The sequence below is a fragment of the Pteropus medius genome, unplaced genomic scaffold (assembly GCF_902729225.1).
Source record: "Pteropus medius unplaced genomic scaffold, Ma_sr-lr_union100, whole genome shotgun sequence".
Taxonomy (NCBI): Eukaryota; Metazoa; Chordata; class Mammalia; order Chiroptera; family Pteropodidae; genus Pteropus; species Pteropus medius.
In genome coordinates this window covers 19,462,183-19,488,867 of record NW_024352787.1, presented here as the reverse complement: position 1 = coordinate 19,488,867, position 26,685 = coordinate 19,462,183, and the positions used below count along the sequence as shown (strand labels likewise).

The 26,685-nt window shown below is 35.3% G+C and overlaps 1 protein-coding gene across 4 annotated transcripts in view; it reads right to left on the bottom strand.

Annotated features, from left to right (window-relative positions):
- VPS41 (VPS41 subunit of HOPS complex) overlaps positions 1 to 26,685 on the bottom strand; it is a 168,449-nt gene that overhangs the window by 32,742 nt on the left and 109,022 nt on the right. For all 4 annotated transcript variants that reach the window (XM_039849427.1, XM_039849429.1, XM_039849428.1 and 1 more), the window contains 9 exons: positions 20,945 to 21,042; positions 17,426 to 17,555; positions 15,857 to 15,972; positions 14,475 to 14,531; positions 11,366 to 11,427; positions 9,858 to 9,939; positions 7,500 to 7,592; positions 2,494 to 2,621; positions 786 to 930 (listed from right to left, as the gene is read on the bottom strand). In XM_039849427.1, the coding sequence (XP_039705361.1) occupies positions 786 to 930; positions 2,494 to 2,621; positions 7,500 to 7,592; positions 9,858 to 9,939; positions 11,366 to 11,427; positions 14,475 to 14,531; positions 15,857 to 15,972; positions 17,426 to 17,555; positions 20,945 to 21,042 (911 nt within the window). The remainder of the gene's footprint in view (positions 1 to 785; positions 931 to 2,493; positions 2,622 to 7,499; positions 7,593 to 9,857; positions 9,940 to 11,365; positions 11,428 to 14,474; positions 14,532 to 15,856; positions 15,973 to 17,425; positions 17,556 to 20,944; positions 21,043 to 26,685) is intronic.

The window sequence follows — 26,685 nt, the reverse complement described above, 5'->3', positions numbered from 1 at the left end:
TGTGTGTGTGTGTATCTCACATAATACCACTAAATACAGTAAATAAAATTTAAAAATTCAAGTAACCCTTCTGGAGCCTTAAGGTTCTCCTCTTTATCTAAAAATTTTCTGAATAAGAACTACTATGTTTTTGAACTTCTTTATTTCAATCACTTGCCATTAGCTTTCCTTTTTAAACACACACACACACACACACACACCTGTTTGTATTACTTTACAGGAGCCAATTTAAGCTGTGGAGGTTGGGTGCCCTTATTAGCCAAGCAATCCACTATTCAAATTTGTCCTACAATAAAATAACACATCCCATGTGTCCTGGACCTGAGCATCATCTGAGATCAACGGAAACGCCACATGCTAAATCTGTAAATGCCAAGAAATAAAATTACAACAAATGGATCAAAATAGAAGTTTACTTAAAATTTTAACTCTGGGACATACAATTAATAGGGTTGAATGAGCCAAAGCATATGACAAGTTTCTCTGTATCTATGAATTATATAAATTGTTCACTAAAAAATTATATCACACATACACAATTTCAAAAGTTCCACATCAAATTATGATTGCTTTCCCAGAATAACTAAATCAAGTAACAGATTTCTGAATGTCAACTTCTGAAATAATCTAACGTCTAGTGAGGGTCAGAGTGTTCTGAACATGATCAGAATATAGCCAAGCTATGTGATTTATTAACTAATCTAGCATTTGGATAAATGTCTAGTTGCTAAAAACTTGGAACAGTAAAAATAAATTATCAGTATTAAATCAGAAAAACACATTACCTCAGAATCAAAATCCATTAATAAAACGATTTTATCCTTGATAGAACTGAAAAGATTATGCTTGTGGATCAACTGGAAAACGTCCTTATGTCTTAATGTTAAGTATATTTCCAGAGCATTGCCATAGTTTTTGTCATAGGTGTACCTGGTAAAAGAAATATTTTTACATTTATGTTCATCAATACTTCTAATCAAACACATACATATATATATACAAATCATGTTTTATAATATTAGAAATTGAGAAACATGGCGAGAGAGAAAAATTAACTTTATTTGGAAAATTAGTCCTTGGGATTTAACAACAAGTGACCGACCAATAAGTATTTCTTTCCCAATAAGTATTTCTTTCTCAGAACTGCTTTCCATCTCATCAAAATTTTAGAAAATTTACAATATTCGACAAATAAAATTTTTCTATAGAAATTCTCAAAAATTTTTATTGAAATAAATCCATATGCCAGATCAAAAACAAAAACAAAAACAAAAAAACACTATGATCCAGAAAGAAGAAATTCTTATTCTAGTAACAGAAAAATCAGGTCAAATTCTTATAAGTAGCATTCAGCTGACAAATGGATGATATTCCAAAAGCTTATTCGTAAGGGGGCTATATAAAATTTAAATGTTTTTTTTGTTGAAACAATGTGTTTCACATTGCTCAATTCCCTACGCCAACTCCTGAAAGCCAACCGAACCTAACCTGTGCTGTGAGTCGAGTATCAGTACTAAAGAGTTATTACTATTATTAGTGCCTTGTTAGTACTACAGAATCCAAGGACGATGATCTAGAACAATGTTTTTAGAAGAAAATAACTAGTGTTTCTAACTTAGAATATCACAAACATGACTCCCTCTGTGAAAAATCTTGAACAGTCCTGAATTCTGGGCCATTTTGGTGTCCTTCTTGGTCTTAGGCAAAAGATGTAAGATGGGCAATAGTGAAAGTGTCAAGAAGGGGCTGAAGCCAAAACAGTCTTCTTGAGATTACCTGCAGTTTGTTTCCTGTTTCACTAGACCAAAGCTCTTCAAGGACACGAATGCATTATATCTATTTCTGTATAATAGGCATCTAGTACAAAGCTTGTGTTGAAAGTGTCCAATTGATATGATTTAAGCCTACTGAAGTTCAAAGTCCATGATATCAATTACTATGTTATACTACATCCTCTACCACTTTTTAGCATAGTACCTGGCCTATAATAGGCACTCGGTAATATCTGTTGAATGGATAGAGTAATATGGGATTATGAATCTTAATTATGATATCTCAGTTAAGGCCTTAAAATCACCCCATATGGAACTATGAGCTGTGATCTTATAGATAAGGAGTCTGAGGTTTGAGGGGTTAACTGACTTGTAGACCAAAAATGACAGAATCCAGAGCCTCACAGGGAAACCAATTTGCTTGAGTAATCTAAGGTTCATTACCCTTCTCTGCCTGAACTATCCTCTTTACCAAGTGTTGCTGACTAGGGCTTTTCTCCTCTGGGAAACAGACTACATTACAATTGCAGTTTCACACATTTTTCTTGCCTCCTAGTTATTCACTAAAGGTCTATGAAAGGTTTTTTACCAAGTAAATATAGGAAAATAGTATAAAAGGCTCCCTCCCCTGTGTCCTTCCCATTCAGAGTTTGCCCGATCTAAAATATGGAAAACGTTCCATGTAGATTCATTTGGAAAAAGGAACACAAATTATACTTACAGTTCTGCCAGGGTTTGAAGTAAGGTTCTGTTCTGACTATCTTTCTTCAGGTGATCCCGAACTGCTTGAACTATCACCGAATTGTTGTACAGATCTCCGGGCCATTCTCGGATCAGAGTGGCAAAACCCTAACCAAGAAAGAAGATAGAAGAAGAACACTTTTTAAATAAGATAACAATCCAAATAGCTGATACAATGCCTAAAAGTATTTATGTAAACAGACGAAATAATTTTATGATGAATACTTTGGTCCATACACATATCATCAATTTTCAGACTACAGGTTGGGAGTGGTGAGGCAGAGGCAGAGAATTACTGCATACTCATTTTCATTTACCATTCTGGGGAAGTAGGTGGTGCTGTCTACTTCTGTTCTCATTTGATGAAATGCACAAGTAAGGAAGCCTCCCCGGGTCCTTCAGTAAAGCATCAATGCAGACAGGGTGTAGGTTTGATTTGTTCTATCCTCACCTGGACCAACTATAACATTTGAATGACATCTTTAAGATCTTGCGGATACTGTTCATGTCAGTTACTCTCCCCACCACCTCTTATGCACTTCAGCTCTGGGCAGCACAGCCAACACAACTATGCGTGGTGGCTTGTTCCTACAGTGGCATTGCCTAGCATCCCAACTTCAACAAGTTACCACTTTTGTTCTCCTCCCACTCCTACCTCTAAACCTAGTTTTGTTTGGGGATTTGGGACTTTGGTTCAAGTTGTATACCCTAGCTCTTACTGTGACTATCTCTGGATCTCAAATTTTATGGTTCTGATAGAAAACCCCATATCGCTTGAGTGGATCCTATTTCTCTCCCATGGCTGATTCTTGGCCAGTATCTTGGGCAGTCTCTGCCTTCCTTATTTCCAAATTTAGCCCTCAGATTTTGTAATTCAAAGTAGAGCAGAGGAGTTTACTTGCTGATTTCTGATAACTTTAGAAAAAAAAAATCTTAAATGTACTCAAAAGACAACAAATAGAAGTAAAAATCTTCATATTATTGAAAAAATCATTAATATTAAATAACTCGACTAATGCTTTAATGAACTACTTTGCATATGTTTAAATGATATTTAGAAATGAAAATAGTGTGGTACAATTTGCTTCTGTAAAGTACCAGGATTTGGTAAGAAGAAAATCACAAAAGAATCAGGAATATCTCCATTAAAGTCTTACCTACTTTCTCTCAAAGTGACCCAGGAAGGACTGCAAGAAACCAAAACAACAGGCTACACATTTCCACTCAGACTGCAATCTTCCTACATATGAGCATGACTGCATTCAGGCTTGAGAGATGTGGGGAGGGGACACACTAGGTAAAGACGGTGAGTTTTACAAAATTACTAAATCAGAACATTAAAATATTCTCTGAATGAAAATGATAGCGTGAATAAAGTTTCTCTTTTCTTAAGACTGTAATTTATAAGATTAAAAAGTTTGAAAAGTTTTCTACCCCAATTCTGGAAGGTTTCAGTAGCCCTGAGACCAGCAACAACACTGTTCAGAGAAAGAAGCAAGCTTGGTTCCATTTTCTCTATTCATGCAATAGCCCTGCAGTAGAACCAACTTCTAATACAAAATAAGACAAACTGTGTGGTCATTTTGTGTGATAAAAGCATGATGATTCTAACATAAACTGAAATAAACATTTATTGTTAGGCTTTTCTCTCCTTAATTGGCTTCATGCACCCTTGAATAAATGTGCTAAGACATACTGATGAAGTCAACACTGTGGCCATTATTATTAATGAGAAGACACACTTATCATGGAGCAGTTACGATCCAGTGAAAAAAGTCAGAGAATATCTCGCTGCCTATTATAGTAAGCAAAAGGTTAAAATATTCATTAAATGAAATACCACGGAAATTGTCCCACTTCAAACACACTTATACATTTCTCGTTAATATTAAGAAAAAAATGCTTAACCATTTAAAACAGTTCTGCTAGACTGTAAATAAAAAGGTGAAGCTATATATATTTCAGTAGAAACCCCATAAAATAAGTCATGAAGGAGCATTACCTGCAAGAAAATATTGTTGTTGCATATCTTTTTAGGAAGAAAGTTGAGAGGTCAATATTCCAGAGAAGTAAAGTTTTTTTAATCTGACTCTGAGTGCCTTTTAACAGCACAAAATTTTCATCTACATAAAATGTGATCAAAAGGGTTGTTACAGAGCACTACTATCTGATCAATTATGTGACAATTTAATTCAAAATTAAATGTGAAACTGAGAATAATGGAAGCTAAAATACAAATTATTTATAAGAGCTTATGACAATAAAAAAGTTATTTATAACCTTCTTAGTAGGGACCAAAAAAACACTCTAAAACATTCAGAAAAAAATACATCTATAAGCTCTAAGTTTAAGTCACGCTATCTCTTTCAGTCTCAGTTAAAAGTCTTCCAGATAGGAAGCGAGAAATTAAAAGTTTCTTGAAAAAGAAAGAGCTGAATCATGTGAAAGAACAGTAACAGAATCATAAAAATAATTAAATTGCTTTCTTATGGTTAAATTACATTACTTTAAAAAGAACTCGAGTATAACAAGCTGCAGTATATAACTAAAGTGAATATTCTTTCCCAACATTTTTGCACTCATAATTCTCTTTTGGGATGATGTACAAAGATGAAATATTTATGACAGCCACTATGTATACTCAGAATATACTAAAAAGAAATAGAAGTTTATTATAAGTCTTTATTATACACTGAAGAAATCTTTTCCAATAACTATGGGCAATGATGGCTCTCTTTAGACCTCTTACAGAACACATGGCTCTGTCTGTCTTACTTATTTTCTAGTTCCTTAAAGCTTATTAACACGATCTCCTCGGTCAGTGTGTAAACCCAGTGAAGGCCAGGACTGTGTTTTTAATTTATCTTGCATCCAACTGAATACTCGCCCCACTTCTAGAACAAAGTAGGTTCCAAATAAAGGTATGTTGAATTGAACTAAAAAGGAGATGAATACGAACCATAGCCCAAGTCAGTTAGCATCTAGCATAAATGACAGAAACTATTACCATAAAATCTCCTGTACAGATCTAGAAAGGAATAAATCTATGCTGTTAGAAGATCATATTTTTATAATAAATGATAATAAGCAGATGAGGAAACACTGACTCCAAAGAAATACTTTGTTCAAGTTTAATTCATGCTAAAGCACCCAATTTCTTCCTATAAGAAAACAGGCTTACAAAAATAAAGGAACTATATAGGTCACGCATGAATCAGGATCCTTGGATCTTATATATCCAGGAATATCTGGTTGACAGTAACTGATTACACACTTTAGTTATTATGGTAAAGATCACTATCTTAAAGGTCTTTTTAGATCTTAAGATCTAAAAATCACCTCAGAGTTAAAATACAGTGTTTGGTACATTACCACTCTTTAAACTGAATCAGTTATTGGTTAAACAAGTATCTTAACACGGTGTTTAGTACTTAGCAGGCATTCAAAACACAGAAGTTCCTTTTCTCATCCCCTCTTTAGTCTGAGTGCCTCTCTTTCTGTATATTAACCTTTTGGCAAGCCACCTCACATTCTGATGGGAAGAAGAAAGTTGTAAATAGTCTTCCTTATCTTTAAAACCTAATATCAGAATAAAAAAAGAAGGCAATGACAACCTGCACCATACTGTGAGATACCAAAAATGAAAACTTATCACTAGGTTAGGACTCCAAACTTCATAAAGACTGGAGATGGTGCCACTTTTATTAAAGACTGAAAGTTGGCCTCACATTAGAGAACATGTTACATCTCCTGGTTTATGGATACTCATAATACCAGTCATAGCTCTGAAAAGGAGCTTACCAGCCCTGTCCATAATCTGCTCACCAGAAATCTTTTCTTCTGGTCAGAAGGGGAACTAGGCTGAGTCTTAGCAACAACACTTCAGTGATAGCTTTATTAGAGCACCCAGATTATTATAGCATTATCATATAATAATGTATCTGTTTATACCAGGGTTACTCTACCTCAGTACTATTGACATCTGAGGACAGATCATTCTTTGTTGCAGGGGCCTATCCTGCATATTGTGGGATGCTGGCCTCTACCTACTAAATGACAGTAGCACCAACTCCCCAGTCAGGACAATTAAAAATGTCTCCAACATTGTCAAATGTCCCCTGGGGGATAAAACCAGCCACTGTTGAGAACTGCTGGTTTACAGGCTTGGGTGTGACTCAGACTACGAGTGACTGCTAAAACGGGCACCCTTTCATTCACATCTGTATGCCAGCTGCCTAGCATGTTCTTGGAATATAGGAGGCACTAAACAGGTACTTTCTGAGTAAATGTGTATTAAATGAACAAATTTTAAAAATTATAATCCATTTTGGATACATGCAAACACCAAATTTAAATTACCATCCAGGCATGCCTATTTATAAAATGTATGGCCTTGGGCAAGTTATTTAATTTCTTCAGTCTCTAGTTTCCTCATCTATAAAATTGGGTATCACTATTTATAGTGTTGTTGGGAGTATAAAATCAACAATGTGCATGTAAAAGTGCAGAGCGTATAGTAGATGAGCAATTTATGTATTGACTTTTTTTTTTAAACAATAAGCAAACTGATCATTTCTCCTCCCTTTCCTCATTCTTGACCTCTCAATTTCTCTTTAAGCTTCTTTTGACAAACTTAGTTTTAAGTCTCCCAGGTTAGAAAGTTCTGATTTCTTTAGGGATAGTATAAGTATCAATAGCAGCTGCTATTCTATGTATAAAATCCCTAAATAGCACTTGGTCCTTTTTTCTTTAGCTCTATTAAGGAGGCAACTTTAAGGAATTCTTCAAAATGTACATGGATTAGAGAGCCTCACCACCTACATAAACATTAGTTATCATCAGTTTACCTACCTCAGTTTCATCTACCACACACACAAACTGCAAATTTGGTAACTTTAAACCAGTTGCTCCATTATATTATTTTTCTAAATTTCTTAACATTCTCCACTGAGAACAAGTCACTATGACCATGTCAGAATGCCATACCTCATAATCACTTTCCAAAAATTCGTGTAAGATCATTTCATAGATGAGTGGTTTCAGAACTGGATCCCCTCTTGGCAAATAAGGACTAATAGCCTTGGGAAAGAAAAGAAAAAATAATCCTTTAAAAAGTATTAAAACAAAACATACTCAAATTATGACGAAAACATAAAAGTATATTTTCGATTTTAGAATTTAGGACAACAAAGTACTCTGGAAAATTACTATAAAGAGAAAAGATACAAATAAACTATTTTCTTACAAAACATTACAACGTATTTTTAAAAGTAGATACAAGGTGTAATATATGTATGACTGAATGAGTAAAAAATTGCCTAGGTTAACCTGCATCTCTCTGTTCTTCCTGATGAATTAGTGGAAATCTAAACAAAAGGATGGAGAAGATTGCACAGATTATAAAAGTAAACTTCTTAAGAACTTAAGCTGTACAGGTCATCTATTCAACTTTCTTTCCTTCAACTGGAATATATCAACCTTTAAAAACTCACAATCATCTTTTGAAATTAGGGGGAAATACATTTTATGTTCTTTAGATATTTCAGTGCTGCGGTGTCGAATTTCCAAATACTGTTAAAATAACTCTGCAGTGCACTGTGTACCAAAACCACCATGCTTTGTACTGAGGGAAAATCTTGTGCACTGAAGCAGGGATCACAAAAGCCCGGGTCCATCGGGCAAAGAAAGAATGGGGAGGGCACCCTGGCAGGGGGAACAGGATGAGCAAAGGCATGAAGCCACAAACGCTTACTCTGTATTCAGGGAGGTCAGAGTAATTCAGAGATGTGGAATGGGGCCACTGAAGGGAGATGAGACTGGAGAGGAAGGTGAGACAGGGTCATGAAAGGAATTCAGTTTTATTCTATGGCAGGAAGGACACAACAGATGTTAGGGAAGTGAGAGTAGCACATTTATTTTTTTAAACAGCTAACTCTGGGTTGGGGTTGCCTACAGATCTATCAGGAGTTAAGGCAGTAGTACCAGAAGGAAAGGGGAGAGACCTAATTGATCCTGACAGGGCAAAATGGACAAGAACTGGAGATTAAATAGAATAAGGTGAGTCAGATATTCCCATCAAAACAGTAGCTTTGAGCTATTAACCATGGAAGAATGGGTGTAATGTGATGTCATAAACAGACTGAAAGGAGAAGGACCAAATCTGGGAAGGAAATGGGTTCGCATTAATTCGAGTGACCCTTATCAGCAGCACATACAAGAAGGAATGGCCATCACACACTTTCAACACATAGAATTCAACAGAGAGGTCTGGGTTCTGGAGCCATCAGGGTAAACATGGTCACAGAACTGAATATGATTCTCCAGAAGCAGCCCAATAAGCATGACAAGAAGTATCCTTGGGGGTCTCCTAGGGAAGAGAACATTATGGGGCAAGCACAGAAGGAGTCATGGGGCTGACCAGCTGAGTAACTAGAGTTCGAAAAAGCATATTCACAACTCTAAGAGAGCAGTGAAAAGGCCCAAAATATGAAAAAGTTTTAAAAAAATGTTTCAAGCAAATAAGAATACTTAACTGATTTGGATATTGAGTTGAAAATTAAAAACAATTTGGTATCAAAACTTGTTAGAGCCGCATGGTATAAGTTTTCCATTTGTTTTACAGCAAATAAGATATTATTTGAAAAAAGCATTAATTTTAAGTAAATTTGAAAAAAGCCTCATGTTTTATAATCTAAAAGATGAGACTATGTCCGTTTTCCACATTCATAAAAAGAACGCAAAAACTTCATCTGAACAGAGAAAACTAGAAAGAGATAAGAAAGTGAACATATAATTTATGCAATATATATGTATATATTTTATGCATATAAAATACAAACCATGTTAATATTTTGAAACTAATTTCTAGAAGTATGATTTTTCTTCCTAGTTAATACTTGCTTCCCAATAAAAAATTGACTACTATTGTCTTAATTTTACTTCTCAGTACAGGCACACCTTGTTTTATTGAGCCTTGCTTTACTGAGCTTCACAGATATGCATTTTTTACAAACTGAAGGTCTTTGGTAACCCTGAGCTGAGAAAATCTATTGATGCCATCTTTCCAATAGGCTCAGATGATGGTTAGCATTTTTCAGCAATAAAGCATTTTTTAAATTAAGGTATGTACATTGTTTTTTAGACATAATGCTATTGCACATTTAATAGACTATGGTATAGTATAAACATAACTTTTATATGCACTGGGAAATAAAAAAATTCAGGTGATTCACTTTATTGAGATATTCACTTTACTGCAGTGGTCTGAAACCCAACACTCAATATCTCTGAAATATGCCTATATACCACATACAAAAATTGAGTTAAAAATAAAGCTATGCTTACCTTAAGCTGTCCAATTTCTTTAAATTTATAAACTTCATATTCCCAGAGTGCTGTATTTTTTCCAAGAATTTTCTGGCATTTGCTGGCAGCAAAAACATCCCAGGAAAAAGAAAGTTTAAGTAAAAAAATAAACAGAGGCATAATAAGTAGACATGAACTCTAGTGGTTTAGATAAATCTCTCATCTCAGAGTTTTGACAAATTTCTATCTCAAGTGCCACTGAACATAAAGCTATTATTGTACTTATTTGATTGCACATATGATGTTGATGGAAATCATGAAAATTAATACAAAGACTTACAAATGAAGATGAATACCTTTCAGAAGACTATAATTAGAGGTTTCCCCTATGATTTTCCTTTTCTAGTTTCCTACTTATCCTTATGAGCACTGCCGGTTTGGGGACCTGTCTTGCCTTGAAGAAATGTCATCATACCCCAAGTATCAATTTTAACATCTTCTTAAATGGCTTTAAATAATGGACTACAAAATCAGACTTCGGAAAATTAGAATCCTATCCTAGTATATAATCTAGAGAAGTGTTTATGTATTAATGTACCTTACTTAATTTGCACGTCAAAGAAACACATTTTCCTAAATCTCAGGGGCAAAAAGTTGACATTGATGTTCCTGGGCTACCACGTACTCTTAGTCCTGCATCAGGCACTCACACAGATAGACCCACAGGACTGCGGTATAACATTTACATTTTCTGCCCACCTTAGATCCCTGCAAACCAGGAGCCTAGGGATCACTTCTACTTAATTACCACCCTCTTATTGGGAGATGACTTTGCTTGAATTGTGAGCAGAGGCACTGAAAGTCTTTCTTCTGGACTATTTTCTCAAGGGTGCTTGTAGAGTGAAGAGCCCTGGAATTAGAGGACCCAGATAGCTTCTCCCTCCAGAGCAAAGACTGGGTTTGTTTACTGTCCAGTAAAATAAAAACAAAGTCCTCTTCTGGAGCCAAGGGCACACAAGCTTACTGCCCAATATAAAAGAATGAGATACCCTAAGCTCAAGGTTCCTCTCCTGTAATACAACCCACTGCCTGTGCAGGGTCACCTGGTCCTCTCTGTATTGGGCACTGAGAGAACTGGGGCTGTGGGACTTGTGGGACTGAGAACAAGTGCTGGTACTTTGGCTCCTACTATTGCTGAGATAGACAGTCTCATGTCTCTGACCCAGGAGTCTCATGTCTTCTGACAGCACTCACAAAACTGTGGCAGTCTAATTTGTTAGCTTATAAAAAGGGTAAAATGTCAAACTCATCATGGTTTCTGACACCTTTCTCATTAAGTAATGAGAAAAATATCTGGTGAAAATGAGACAGTAGGTGGGTAAATAACATACATCAATCTGTTCTGTGGTTCAAAACATTAATATCCAAATATTATCAGTTAGAAAGATGTAAAAAAAAAGTCTGTCAACTGCAGAGAATAGCTTATTTTTATTGTTAACATTGATCAATTCTATTTATATTAACACTTGTGAAAATGTCATTATTACCGTGCTGCTATATCATACTCTCCTTTCTCCACCAGGTGGTTTATATATGCCAATCCAATGTCCTAAGGAAAATTAAATAAATGAATTTCATAATTAACTGGAACAACTGAAAAGCTAGGTCTCCTACTATCGCTACTGACTACCTATTTATACATCTTAGTTTGCTTTATGTAATTATGCTTGTTTTTTCTTCATATTTATGTAATTATGCCCATTTCCTTTCCTAAGCATATTTAAATGTACTTGTATTTTCACAAATTTTAGAATTCACAACTTTAAAAAAATGTTACTATTTTAAAGGCTCCTAATCTGGCCTTTTCTAAGAGATTTTCTACAAAAGAAATCTCCAGGATTAGAAACATAATCTAACAATTTCATGTTGTCACTGGATATAAAATTGTTTCTTGTGCTTTCACCTATAAAATGTGACCTATGTCTTCTATATCAAGAATTCTAAAGAAAAGTGGTAAGAAAAACAAAATGACAGATCATATTAAAGGGAAATATTAAATATCAAAATTAACATTAAAATGAAAATGAGTTCAGAAAAAACATGTGATTCAAACTGATGAGTTTACAGTGAGGAAACTGGGCCTCAAAGGAGTGAACTGACTGGCTCCAGAGTGCTCACATTCACTCACCCAGTCTACCTCAGTTCTGTGAGGATGTGGAGTGGCCTGTGTCAGCAGAGTCATGGGAGCTGTTGCCTGACCTCCCATAACTTCTCTTATGAAATATTATTTTCACCTAAAAGCATTTTCATGAGAAGTTTAAATTCAGCATATACAACAAAACTTGAATTTTAAGTTCTACTTTATGTACAAAAAAGTTTTTGTGGAATTTCTTCCTGTATGGAAGAAATGGCAAGAGCTCATTTCTCTCTCCGCCTGCCTGGTTATGACATAACACTGTGCTAGGAGAAAAAAAGTCTATGTATGTATAGAATATGCCCATTCCAGGAGTGAAGGGAAATACCCACAGTTCTTAGTTTATTATATTTTTACTTTAATGACTACTATGCAGGAAATCATATTTCAAGTCTCCAGGAACCACAGAGTGAAGAAAGGGTGCTGAAATTTATTTCACAGACCACACATCACAATATCAATGAAGAGTTTTTTTCTCTAGGTTCAGACAAGAGAATGTCTCCTTTGCGGAGCCAATTTCTCCAACCTTTCTCCTCTTGCCTTGCCCCGTCCCCATGAGTAGTTTATTTTGCCATTCATCTTTCTGTGTACATCTCTAACTTCAACATGATTTTATCTCTTTTCTCTTAACATATAAGCATGTTAAGTGTCTCTCTTACGCAAAATACTTGCCATCACCACCAACTTTCCCATGAAGTCATAGACCCCAGCCAGTCTTCACTCTTTTCCACTTCACAACTAACCTAGTAGTCTACATTCAACTATCTACTTTTCACTCCCTAGAACATGTTGAGAATAAATAATACTTTACAGAAAATTCACTAATCACTTTCACATTACCAAACCCAATGTACAACTCACTAGCTGAGCTTGCCTTACTTTTGACCTGCTAACCTCAACCATTAAAGCATCTAACTCTCTTTACTCTGAAATTTTGTCCTTTCGCAGCTCCCAAGACACAACCTCCCTCTGGCTATTCCTAATCTGTTTTGTACACATCATCCCTTGAATGTGGTGTTCCCAAAGGTTCCGCTGACAGTCCGCTGTTCTCTGATGTTATGACACTCAACTGTGTGGACTGCTCCAAACGCACACAATTCACTGACACTATTTCTGAGTCCAGATTTCTTCCCTGAGCTCCACTAGGATGTCACATAGGCGACTAAAACTCAATGCGTCCAAACCATAATAAACCAGAATTCACCCCAATACATACACCTGATCCTACTCCTCCTTACACAGTCTCTATTCCTCTCCCCTCCCCTCTCCCACCACTCCATAGACCCAGTCACCAAATCCCAAACACCCAACTGACCATTTCTTCCATCTGTCTTCACTACTCCATTGCTAACAACTCTGCAGGTCTCATCACTTCCACCTCCACACCAAGAAAGGAATCATACCTCACTGATTCCCATCTCAGCTGGCCTCCCTCTGGTCCCCATCTCCATCACAGAATCTTTCCAATAAGCATATCTGTTGTGGCACCGAAAGCTTAAATTGTCTTCTAGAGGTTGGAAGACAGAGCCAGCTCCTAACTACACATGACCCTTCAGGATCTGACCCTTGCTACCTCAACTATTCCACATAAATAAGCACAACAAGTAGTTTCACTCCTTTGCACTGTCACATATACTATTCTACTGGCTGGAATGCCTTCTGCTCCATTTCTAGATAATCTTTACTTATTTCCGCAATTTTGAATGGAAAAAAAAAAAAAACCACGCTAGGGTTTTTTCCTCCTTCGTTTAGTTCCTTTATTATTTTACTGGTACACTCTTGGGAATTAGGCTTTTATGTGGAGTTTTACAGAGAAGTTTAAGGTGGGGAAAGTGTAGGTAGAAGAAATTTATGCTGAACTGAAATTCCCATAAAAGACTAAGTTTCCAGTTTTCATCTGTAAAAAGGGTCCTGGGCTAATGGTGTCTAAGGGCTCTTCACACTCAGAGAATAGGATTTCTTTTTTGCTTTCCATCTGCACAGTCACTATCACAGTTAGCAAAGAAATAGGCTTTCAGTCACTATATTTTTCCAGAGTCCAAATGTAATAAAAATGTATTTGATGTCCTAGATTAGTATCCATAACAAAATCAATTGAGTCTGCTATTATGGAGACACTAAAGCAATCTACTTTTATGAAACCACTCTTGATAAATTTTGTAATAATGTGATTTAAAGAAACTTCCCCACACATAACTGGAAAGCTTTGTATTTAAAGTGTATTTCACAAATTCAGTTTCCAAATTACCTAAAACTACCTCCTAGCAAGTGTTCAAGTCTCTTGTTCACAAGCAGAAATTGATTAAATAAAAGGAAATATTTTGACCTCATAGGTTGGAGAATTAGTTTGAAATAAATTCTCAAAAAGTAGGAAAAATCTGTTCTTTTCAAATTACTTTTAGTCTCATTACAACTTACTAAAAAGCAAAGTTATGTTTCAAGTAATAAAATCATTCACTTACCAGAATCTTATGTCTTTTAATGTTCTTTTGGCTAATTTCAGCTGCCATCAAAGCTTCCTATATTTATATAGCATGATAAAAGCAGTAGAAAAGGAGGGAGGGAAAATAGAGGAGCGTGGAATAGGAAGATATTGAGGTTATAAACACTATATTTATTATGTTTTAAAGTTCTGGACTACATAAATAAAGCCCCATTTTCCCATGGCTTTTGCTCAGAGCACAGGAATTTCTAATGTTATGGTTGAATGAATGTTTAAACAAAAGCAGTCAACCAAAATGAAGACTTCTCTTACTTCCATTTGAATTCATTTCCACATTAGCATATTAGAATCACATTTCAGACACAAATCAAAATATGACAAAATCTCCCAAGTTCAAACAAACAGTTCTTCTGTCATTCTAAATCTATATGATGTATATGACAAAGGGGAACTATAAAATATAAAATATAAAAATAAAATATAAAGTAAATATATTTTACTTTATAAAATATAAAAGTAAACTAATGCATATGTTTAGGTATATCTACAAATAGGATTTTGAAAATCTCGGATATGATTTTTATTTTGGAATGTTTACAATTATTACTTTAACACAAATGTTTAAAACAGAATTATTTCTTTAAGAAACTAGTAGAGCTAAAGCAATACGGTAATAACTGGGGTATAAACTTGGTATCAATACCTGGACTCTCAACAATTTACAAATTAAAAACATTTTTCCCGAATTACTTTCAGGTGGTCGCAAACTTAAAGCAACAAATAAATGTACTATTTGTTTGTTTGTCTTTAGCTGATTAGTATATAAGCCCATCCAGAGAGTTTCTCTAAGCCAATACAATAATGCCTTTCCGGTTTCTAAAATTAAAAACTACTTTCTGTTTTTTTTTAATGAAATCATGATGGGACATTAGCTACTAAAATCAGTCTGAACCAAGACTCAAAGAAGTGGACATCATCATTCTATCTGAACGGGTAGTTCAAACCATCCCAAATAGGATTAATTTGATAGCTTTACTTTTACATATGAAATCAGCACCAAATGAATGATTTCACGAAAATGTCCAAATAGACAATTCTAAAATACTAGCTCTATTTTATTTTCCTTGAAAAAGCACAAAATAAACACTTCAATATGCTAGATCTAATCCACTCCTTCCCTCCACCACCAATTCCTCCTCCACTGAACAGTAAAGCCAATTAACCTCCCTGGGATCTTGTTTTCTAATTTCTATAAAGAATATTGGAAAATTATTAGCCTCTGATGTATTTTTAGCTTAGGGCATTCTAATTTGTCTATATAAAAGATTTATTACAAAAACCTTCTGCCCTCTCTATGCTAAAGACATGTCAATACTTTTAAGAAAGTAAAATAAAAAATACTTCATATTTCTTCTTTTCGAGGAGCCAGTCGATGTGGTCATCTTGGTCTCGTTCCTTGGCTACTACTACATCTCTTGGACTCACGATATAAAAAAGCGATTCCCCTTCGGAGTACTCTATAGGTGAGAGAAAAGAGGAACACCTCGGGTGACTCAACAGAAACCTTGGCTGTAGAGTCAGGGGACTTGGTTAGGCTATCCAACTTATTAAGAGTGAATAGAAAACTCGCCTACCTTTGGAGCAAGGGTGGTTGGCTCTGTTTGAAGGTAGGGGTGGGACACAGTGTAGAGAATGATAGTATATATTTCACTGCTTTAAAAGGTCTTTAAGTGTAAAATTAATTGGAAGGAAAAAAGAAAGGAAAGGAGAAAGGAAGAGAAGAAAGGAAGGAGGAGGGAGGAAATACCAAAAATACTTTTTAAAAATAAGATGGGTTTAAAATTCTTTGTTTAATATATTAACATTCTGACCTCAGCTGAAAGATAATGTTCAAAATTCTCCATGTCTACTGAATATGAGAATTCATGTACTGTATATAAACTTTATTTATGGCCATTTACAGTATTGTTCTATTTGTACAGAACAATTACACCCCCCAGTCTGCCATAAATGTTTCCTCCTCGTCAAGGTCAAGGCCATCTAAAACATAAATGACAGATGCCCCAAGCCCTGGGGACATAATCTATCATTTCAGCATGTGGTACACAATACCAAATGTGAAGGTTTCCTGCAGAATTCAATTATAAAACCTGTTCTGAAAGGTTTCTAAGTGTGCAGCAGAGTTTGCTCTGAGCAAAATACCTAGATTGGGTGCTTTCAGTTGTGAATCACATTTGCTTTTTGCCAAGTCCAGACTATACTCTCATATTTCTCAGCTGATTAGGAGCTTCATGTAAGAAAGCTCAAACATGTAGAGATTATTTCTTCATTTCTTTTGGTCAAACTGAGAACTAAAAATATTCTCAAAATATGTCGATTGTTTTTAAAGTGGGAAAGAATTTCTAAAAAGCTTAAGCTGTTCTACTTTCATCAATGTATTTTTCAAGGATGAGAAGACATCCAAATACAGCTGCCTCTGTTATGACTAAATAGCAATGGTTCTCCCTTTATTTCTGAGCAGTGACTAAGTGTATTTATTCACCCACTCAACAAATATTCAGTGAATGCCCAGCAAGTGCCAGGCACTCTTCTAGGCTCTGAGCATTTTTACACAAACAGAAGATAACTTCTCTGACATTCCAGAGCACCCTGTCTCGGAACATGAGGTTGGGAATGATACAGGACCATGTTGCCTGACATCAATATAAGTTAGGTGTCACATTTAATAGGACACCGAGGCCAAGTATAAGAACCAAAAACACAAAACCTACTCACCTCAGCCCTGGCCCCATCGCTTCCCCTCCCTTCTGCTGTGGAAGCTCAAGCAAGTTCTATAATATCTGTCAGCCTCAACGCCCTCATTTTCAACATAAGAAGCCTGCCCAGATATTCCCGGTTGTACTGCTCAAGTGCAAGGGGGACAATCTAAATGTAAGAAATAACATGAGCCAGATCCACGATCTCTCTCACCTAAGTGATAATCTCTACATTCATTTTCCTGAAAGCCTCTCACTGTCAGAGCATCAGAAGAGATCTCTTCACAAGTCTCGGAAAGCGGCTGGATAATATCCAATCTGGGCCTGGCACAGTATTCTCTTTCCTAGTGGGAAAAAAAGAGAAGGAAAAGGCTCATTTTAATTACATTTCTATAAAGTATACAAATTAATTCTAGTTAGCCATAATGAAATACTTGATTTTATAATTTTGGCAGGTTTAAGCTCTTTGTAACTGAAGACCTGCCTCATAACTGAGTTTTATTTTCTGACCTTTTGCATGAGAAAAAAAAGAGAGGTACTACTGTGTCATGGCAGCAGTCCACCACTGAAGCCCATTCAACTCCAAGGGGAAGGCTACCACAGCCTTAGACAACTTTGTTACATCTCTTCCTCACAATATGAAAAAAAGTAAAAATCATATTACAAACTACTATATTAACCAAAACACTGCCGCTATTAAATTTGCTAGTTATGCTAAAAAGCCAGAGATTAAGATTTATGCCTAAAGCAGAATTTGCTGAGATGATGGAAATGTCAGTTTGCACTGCCCAGTGTGACAGACACGAGATGCAGGTGCCTGCTTAACACCTGAAATGTGACTATGGTGACTGAGAAACTGCATTTTAAATTTGATTTAATTTTAATTAACTTAAAATTAGTTTTCAATTAATTTAGCTTTAAACATATGGTCAGTGACTACAGTTTTGGACAGTGCACTTCTACATCAAGATATAAGGGGAAAAGATGATTTATTGAGGGCCTTTAAGAGCTCCACTAACCTAGCAAATACACAGATTATTCTCATGAAGTTCTTAAATTACCCCTTAGTAAGTATTATTGTTCCTAATTTTTCAGATGAAGGAACTGAGGATCAAAAAGTTTACTAAGGTCAAAGCTACATAAGTAAATGGTGAGACTGGGATCTGTGAAAAAACTTACGATGAAACTTGGATTTAAAATCAAGTTTGTTTTACTTCAAAGTTCATGCTTTTTGAGCACTAAGCATACAGGCATAAAACATACACTTGACTATTTTCCAAAGCAAAGAGACCGGAAGCAGTTTGACACGAGCATAGAGAACACAGATGAATATAACAGAATGAAAGAAGACCAGAACTACCACCAACTCTCAAGTTCCCTAAGTGAATAAGCTTCGAAGATTTCTTGGATCAATTTTGGTAGGTTAACGGAGAAGCAATTACATGAGCTTTTTAACTCATACATTTAAATAAAACATTCCAAAATAAAACAGCAACTATAAAAGATCAGCTAGTACAGAAAAAAAAAAAAAACTGTGACTAAAGAGCATAATTTATTAGATCTGTGGAGAAACAAAAATATCTCAATTTGGAAACAGAAAAAAAAATGAAGGAAAAAGTGTAAGATCTGAATATCTAAAAAATTAACTACTATAACAAAAATAAAAATAGAAAAATAAAAAAAAAAATATTTGAACCAAAAACATTACAAGAAAACTGCCTTGGTAGACCATATAAATAGCTCCTTTATACGTATAAGAAAACCATCAACAATGTAATTCATCTCATTGTTTTGTAACCTCTGTTCGCTGGTCAAACAGCCCTGTTATCTGTGAACTTCCTAGGAATAGGAATTTGGTCTTGTCGGTCTCTGATTCCCAATGCTTAGCACAATTCTTAACACACATGCTTTATTAATGAATGAAAGAAAAAACAAAACATTAGAGGAACAGCTTGATAAATTAAGGTACACAACTACTATAAGCAATAATTATGGGAGACTATACAGCCATATGAAGAGAAGGAAATGTTCGAAAAAATATGGCAATACAGAATAGCTTGTAACTCGGATTGCAACTATGTGGAAACATGTACATATGTTAAAGGTACAACAGGAAAATTATGTTGGGAAATACTATTATGAGTGATACAAAAATGAATTTTGTTTAGTGTTACAGTTTATTTTTCTGATATGAAAAAAGGAGGGGCATGGCTAGCCCCAAGCTTGTTTCTTTATTCCTTTGTCTCAATTTTATCAGTTTATTCTCTGTTTAAGGGCTTAAGGTGTACTTTGATGTTACATGACATAAATAGCTATGTACAGTAACACGCACATTACTAAATTATCTCCAAGACTCTCATTTCTTTCTCCGAAAAAATTCTATTTTCTAATTTACTCTCTCTGAGGTTGGTCTTCCTTGGCTTTTACTCTATTCTAATACTCTTTTATTAACAAAAGTTTCCTCTCTTTCTTTCTTCTTTTGGTCAATTGTTTACTAGGCTTTTCCTTTTTTATTTTACTGCTTCTTTCCTTATGTCTTTCGATCACATTCTCAATCCTCACATTCCTCATCAGAAAGTACTGTATTTACTCCCTCTGGAGACACTGCTTTTATTTTACAAAAAATAAATAAAATAATAATAAACTGATGTCCTGCAACACGGCTAGACGCCAGCCCTATTGATTTTAGCAGGTTTGAGTGTTCACTTAAGTCTACAGCATCCTATTGCCTAGCAACATAGGCACCCAGAGCTTCAGGTTACTATAGCGATGGTTTCTTGATGCAAGTAATTTCTCAGAGAAATGCTTGAGATAAGCTACCACTTCAAAACCAGGGCTCCAAGGGTTTTTCTCCCCATTTTATTCCTTGGTATTTGAAAAAGGGGTGGGGTGGGGAAAGAGAGGAGACAGAGAAGGAGAGCCTACTTACTGTAAAGGGCTAGATAATCAATTGCAATTTCTTTTATATATAACATCAAAAGAAAATCCTTTACAATAAGCTCTCCTTGTTTATGCCTTGAAGCTACTCCTACCTGCTTCCTGGCAGGATTCCTGGACTCCAACAATAAAGACAAGCTGGGAATGGGGCTGACCTAGGCTTCAAAGGGAGGCTGAGTGTGCATGCCCCTCCACTGGACCATATATACAGGCTTCATTCCAAAGTCATGTATAACAAAATTTAGATTCTCTGCTGCTTCTTATTGAGCCATACATTTCATTCTATCATTTGTACGATAACAGAGACTTAGCAACGATGTATTTTAAAGCAACAATTGAGCTACTCAGAATCACTGGGCCACTGGGAAGTAAACAAATATGTCTGGACCACAGGAAAAAATGAACTGCCCTTTCTGCAATTCCCTCTGACCACAGGGACCCCTGTTGTTGCAGCAGATCAACTTCATTGCTGTCATTTCTGCTAATGCACAGTGTCAGCTTAGTTTCTTCGACTTTCAGCAAGAGAAATCTTTCATTCCTTTTGACTAAAATACCAAGAGAGAGAGAGAAAATAAATGACCGCCCTTTGCTCAGCAAAAGGAACAAAGGCAGGCAATGAGTGGAGCTTCTGAAAGGTAAATATGTTAGATCTACAGGGTAATCTCTGCCGACCTTATTTTATAGGTCAGGAAATTCTGCTCAGACTATAGCAGTGTCCTTTTATGGGCAACCTGACCTGGTGTAATGCTAAAAATGAACCCACAATTCTCTTTGCATTTGGGGTGAAATAATTTACCGTTTTTTCTGAAACCTCCTTTAAGTAGGAAAGCATAACAAGCTGATCACAGAGAGGTGCAAGTCCACTGATGTAGAATTCCGTTTCGAACTGGGACACTGCAAACAAAAGGGATGTAAGTAAGATTTACCACTAACAGGAGCAAAAAGCAGCACACAAAGGAAAGGACACAATGATTCTGAATTCAGGATGGACTCAGTTTAAACATCTAGCATGAAGATACCAGAGATAAACATATCTTCTTGACAATAATGAGTACTACAAAAGGATATCTGGAAATTTATACTTGAAATTTCTATCACAGACAAAAAGTAAACCTGACAATAACAGCAACATGAATGGTCAATCAAGTGTGACAGTGTGCCCAGCTAGTTTAAAAATGACATAGTTAAATGACATAGTTAAATCCCATGAAGAAAATCTGAAATCCACAAAATCCAATGTAAACTATTATTAATAACAATAATAATTTTTTCAAAATGCTCAAGTTTAAGTTTTCTATAATTAGGGTACAGCAGTGGTATAAAAGGTCACAAGGAATGCTATCTGTAATTATAAAACTATAATTATTCATTTTTAACATTTAATAAATATTTTGCTTAAAGACAAAAGGGAGAAATGTTATGTAAATACAGATTACATTATGATGAAACATTATTATTTCTAAGTGAAATAAAGGTCAGAGGAAATAAATTCCTCTTTCCTTTCTAAAGACAGCCTTTACAACTGAGAACTATTGTATCACTTTAAGAAGTATACGGCTTTAATCACAACAAGCTTCAGTGATCTTATAGAAAGCTCGGTGGTAGAAGTACAAATACTTGCTAAGGTATGACTCTAATGATTAGGTGCTATAAAATATTTACAATAAATGACTGTTGTTTTAAACAACCAAGTTTTGGGGTAATTTGACATAGTAAAGCTAACTGGTACAGTAGTGGTGTTGGCAAAGACTTCTAGGAAGCGTACACTACATTTACAGATTCATGTAGGTGTAAACTCATTGAAACCCACCACATTTTCTACAGGTTTCTCAATTCAGATATTTTCCACGTTTCTGTGGTATTCGCTTCAGGTTTAGCTAACTTTTATGAAGAAATTCCCTCTTTTTCAGGGGGAAGTCAGTGTAGCATATTAGAAACAATACTGAATGTAGAGTCCGAAAATCTGGGTTATAACTTCAACTAAACTGAATTTGGACAAGTCATTTTAATTTCTGTGGGTATAATCTTTCTTCTCCATAAAACAAAGAAATCAGAGTATAAATAAAATCTATAACATGTAAGAAATGAATTTTTCTTCTTCCTCTCCATTTTCCTTGCAGATCACTTATTTTTATAGGCCTGTCTTTAACGCCCGCTCCTTATACAACTATATTCACAACTTAATTTTCATACCAAAATGAAATTGAGGAAAATCAAAAAAATTAATAGTAACATAAACATTAAAAAGGATAATATTTCTTATGTTCTGTCTTTGATTAGCTCTCACAGGTGGTCATGGTGCCCTGGACCGAATCACTGAATAGAAATGCAAAGGCAAGTGCTCGGGTCCCAGCTCTACTACTATGTTTCTCCTCAACGTCTATAGGTTTGAACTGAATATTCTTATCCGGGAACTTAAAAATAGTTCTGGTAAAGTGGTGTTGTGATAGATGTTCACATGAAGCACATACGTTAAGAACACCTCCACCACAACCATATGCTCAGAGTAAGCACATCCAGTGTACCTAGACACTGAAGGTTCTAGAGAAGCTCCCAGTGCTGTGAATTTGTTCAGTGGGTGGGGTAAGAGGACGGGGTATGGACAGGGGAAAGTTAGAGTGTACAGATACTATTGAACAGTAGGGTACACACATAACCCAGTGATCAAAGAGGTGATAATTTCACATTCTAGAAGACATGCAAGCATATGAACAAGAAGTTTTGATTGCCATCACTCCTGAGATTGCTAAATTCTGTTTGGTAGAGATAAACTTGAGTTCTGTTTTACTAAATCACATTTCATCACTGAAATGCTATATATACAGTTCCCTTACCAGTAACTTGGGTAAAGAACAAACAATCAGAGATGCCACAGAGACTGTTCCATGGGAATCACATGGAGGCTTTGATGTGCTTGTCTGCCACAGGCACCTGAGGGAAAACATAATCTAAGAAGTGGTGGGTGAATGAGGTATTCTCCCCATTTCGGATGCCAAATGGGCTGCCTAGGCTCACTGACAAGCAAAATTAGACAGTGTCTCTCCTAAATGTAACCAATATACCTCAAGGCCTTAGTTTTTATGAATGAGTTATAAAATATAGCAGAAAAGCTAGAAAATAATCCTATCCGAATCTTTCTTCCTCTACATACTGATTTCCTAGTCAACAATATGCATTACTAAGAAAGAAAATTTCCTGCTCTCTAATGAAGAACATGATAGAAAATCTAATGTGTTCTTAAAACAAGGAAATATGTATAGATGACTAAATTATGAACTAACAAAAATGTTACTTATGAAGAAAAGATATCGTATATAAAAATAGCATTGTCAAGATTCCCAGAGACACAGTTAAGCAAATTATCAACATTCAGATAAAGGTGAAATTAAATAACTCTTTTCATTTTATTAAAAAATTTATCAACAAAAATCTTATGAAAAACAAAATTGCAATTATAGTCATATCCAGTATGATTCACAACTTAAGAGTTCAAAAATAATGGCTGTTTATCTTATCACTGACGATTCTACCACTCAAGAATTCATCTCCATTAATACCGACTAGTAACAATATCATGTAAAAAAAGAACTCATTCCCTAAAGTGAGTTTCTGCTTTAGGAAAATGTCTACAGCTATTCTGCATTAAAAAAAAACTTTTTTTTTTTTTTTTCAAAATAATGATGGTGTTTTGCTTTTAGATCTATCATGATTCAGCTTATTCTTTGCATTAATTTGAATCTAAGAAGGGCTGGTTGGAGACAGTAGTGTGACAATAAACATGACAGTGTAAGAGTTATTCCTCCCACTGAACTGACTGAGAGAATTGGTGAATGGTAATATTTATTCTTCTAAAGAACATACAGAAATTATGTAAAAGTTTATGAACTGTCTCTGTAAAATATCTTCAAGTAATTACTGACTTTCTATTTCAAATTTTCAATGGACCAATGAAAGGTCCAGTTTATTTTCCCTGAAATTCTATTTTTCCCTCATAACAGCGATTTAAAAAATTTCTAATGAAAATTATTTTTTCCTAAATGCAAAACAATTCAAATACAGGTGGTTTACAAGACTAACTCCACAGAAGCTCACCTTTAAACCAATTATCTGGAAAAGATAAATCACAAAGAAAATAAGGACAGATTCTATTGGAGAGCAGTAAAAAATAGAATGCAAAAGCTGGAGGGAGTGGGGGAAGGAGAAAAATGTAGACTTTCTAAAGGGAACTACAAAAGACAGTAGTTAATGCTTCAGATCAAAAAGAGCTAGAGAGTGAACGACGGCTCTAGGATTCTGCAGAGAGTGTGCTGTGTCCACTCAGATTATGATGGACATAAGCAAAGTGCCCATTACAGCTGCAGCACAGCCTCCTTCACCCTCATGCAGATGAAGGGACTGCCATGCTCTGGTTCATACTGGAAGACAAAGCATTCCTATCACTGTTAGGAGAAATAATTATAGGAAAAATAATTATAGGAGAGAGAGTCTAAGCAGATTAAGTGAGGAGAAAGAAAGTCTCAAAAGGACTATGAAAATTCTATTCAGTGAGGTCCTTTGGTTCGAGAAAGAGAACTAACTGTTCTGTTTACGGGCTTGATCCAGAAGGGAAGCTAGAGTTCTTGATCAGAGCTGTGTAAAAAATATTAATACAAGTCAAATACATAATTTACATATGTAATTTTAAATTTTCTAGTAGCCACATTAAAGAGTAAAAAGTGGTGTAATTTTAAAAATATATTTTATTTAATGCAACATATCCAAAATATTGTCATTTTAACACATAACAAAATAAAAAGTTATTAATGAGATAATTTTCTTTTTATTTTCATACTGTGTCTTTGGACGAAGGTATAGCACATCTCAGTCCACACCTGCCACGTGTCAAGCACTGGGACTAGTGGCTACTGTATTGGACAGCCCGGGTCTTGATGCCCAAAAGACTTTTTGTTAGTCTTTAAAGTCCACTAATGTGACTCAAATATATCTTGATACTGCTCATCATGGGTATTATTTTCAGATACACACTGTACTATTTTAATTTATAGATTCAAGTTTTGTTTCTTTGTAGTTTCTGGACATTTTTCTTGAAATACTGTTTTTGGTATTTATTCCATTCCCTTGTTTTGTTTTGAGGGACTCTTATTTGTAGGCTGAATCATGTTTGCCTGTCTTCCATATTTATCACTTAACTGTAAATCTTCTTTTTCCCTTATTTCTTTCTGATTTAAAACTTCTTCCTCCTCTATTTTCTTGCAGCATTATCTTGTTTATTTGCTCTTGTGTTCTTTCTAGTTTAATCTTCATTTCTGAAATGATCTCTTATTTATAAATATTTCCTGAGTTGTGTCACCTCACTTGAGATTATTAAATTCTGATCTTTTATTGTTCTTTCATGCCTTACATCTCTTCTTAAAAACGTCTTGTAGCTTGTTCAAAATAGAAAATTACAGTTGTGATCTATTTTGTGGGTGTTTCTTTCTGGAGTGCTTTTATTGCTAAGGATGTTATTCTGTTCCATATTCACTTTTTCTTAAACCTTAGTATGAGATTTGACCTTGGCATTCTTTTGGCCTTTGTTTTTAGGTCCTGGCAGGGAGAACTGGCTGCTCAACAGTGAGAGTTCACAGGGGCTCCTGGGCTGCTAGAGCCCCTTGACCTAACTGCAGCCCTGTACCCACTCTTCTCAGAGTGGCTCATGCATGGTCTTTTCCAGGGAATGCTAGCTGGCTGTTCTGAAGTTTTCCTGGTGTCAAGTCTGCTAGAAAACAGTGGCAATGATCATGACTATAGGCCCCTTAATGGGTCGGAATAGTGTTTACACACGAGAGAAAACATTTCAATAAATGTTCATTACAAAAAATTCCACGATAAAAATTTCATTTTAAAAAATTAAAAATATAATGTGTATTAGATTGTAAAAGATAAAAATCAAGATTTTAGGTCTGAAGAAAAAACCACATTCCAAATAATTTACAATTAGATTATCTCACTTAACACCTTGTATTCAGACCAATAAGATGATATTTAAGTCAATATTCTTGATTATTACTTGTACCCTTATCATATACAGGCTTATAGGCATATTTTAGTGATAAATAGTTATGAAATGCATTCATTTCATCAGAACAATTCAGTAAATCTATCTTTCTCCCAATTTTCTTTCAACTGATTTTACTGAATACAATAGTTTACTCTTCTCATTGTTAAAAGAAACCCGTTTTTCTCTCACTGAGTAACTAAATATAACAGTAATATTAATAACAGCTTCCGTTTAGTGAGAGGCAACATGCTATATATTTTACAGACATTATCTATTTATTACCATAAGATGCTCAGTGAGGTTAAATAGCTTGACTAAAGTCACTGTAGTAGAAGACAGCAGAAGTAGCATTTTGAAGTCTTAATTTTCCCAGTAACAAGTCAGACCAGAAAACAAATGAGAACACAGAGACCCTCACGGTGGAAGTGCACTACCGTCAGAGGAAGTTAAGGGTCTGACAACGCTCTGGTAGAGCTGCATGCAGCCAGTGCGCCTCA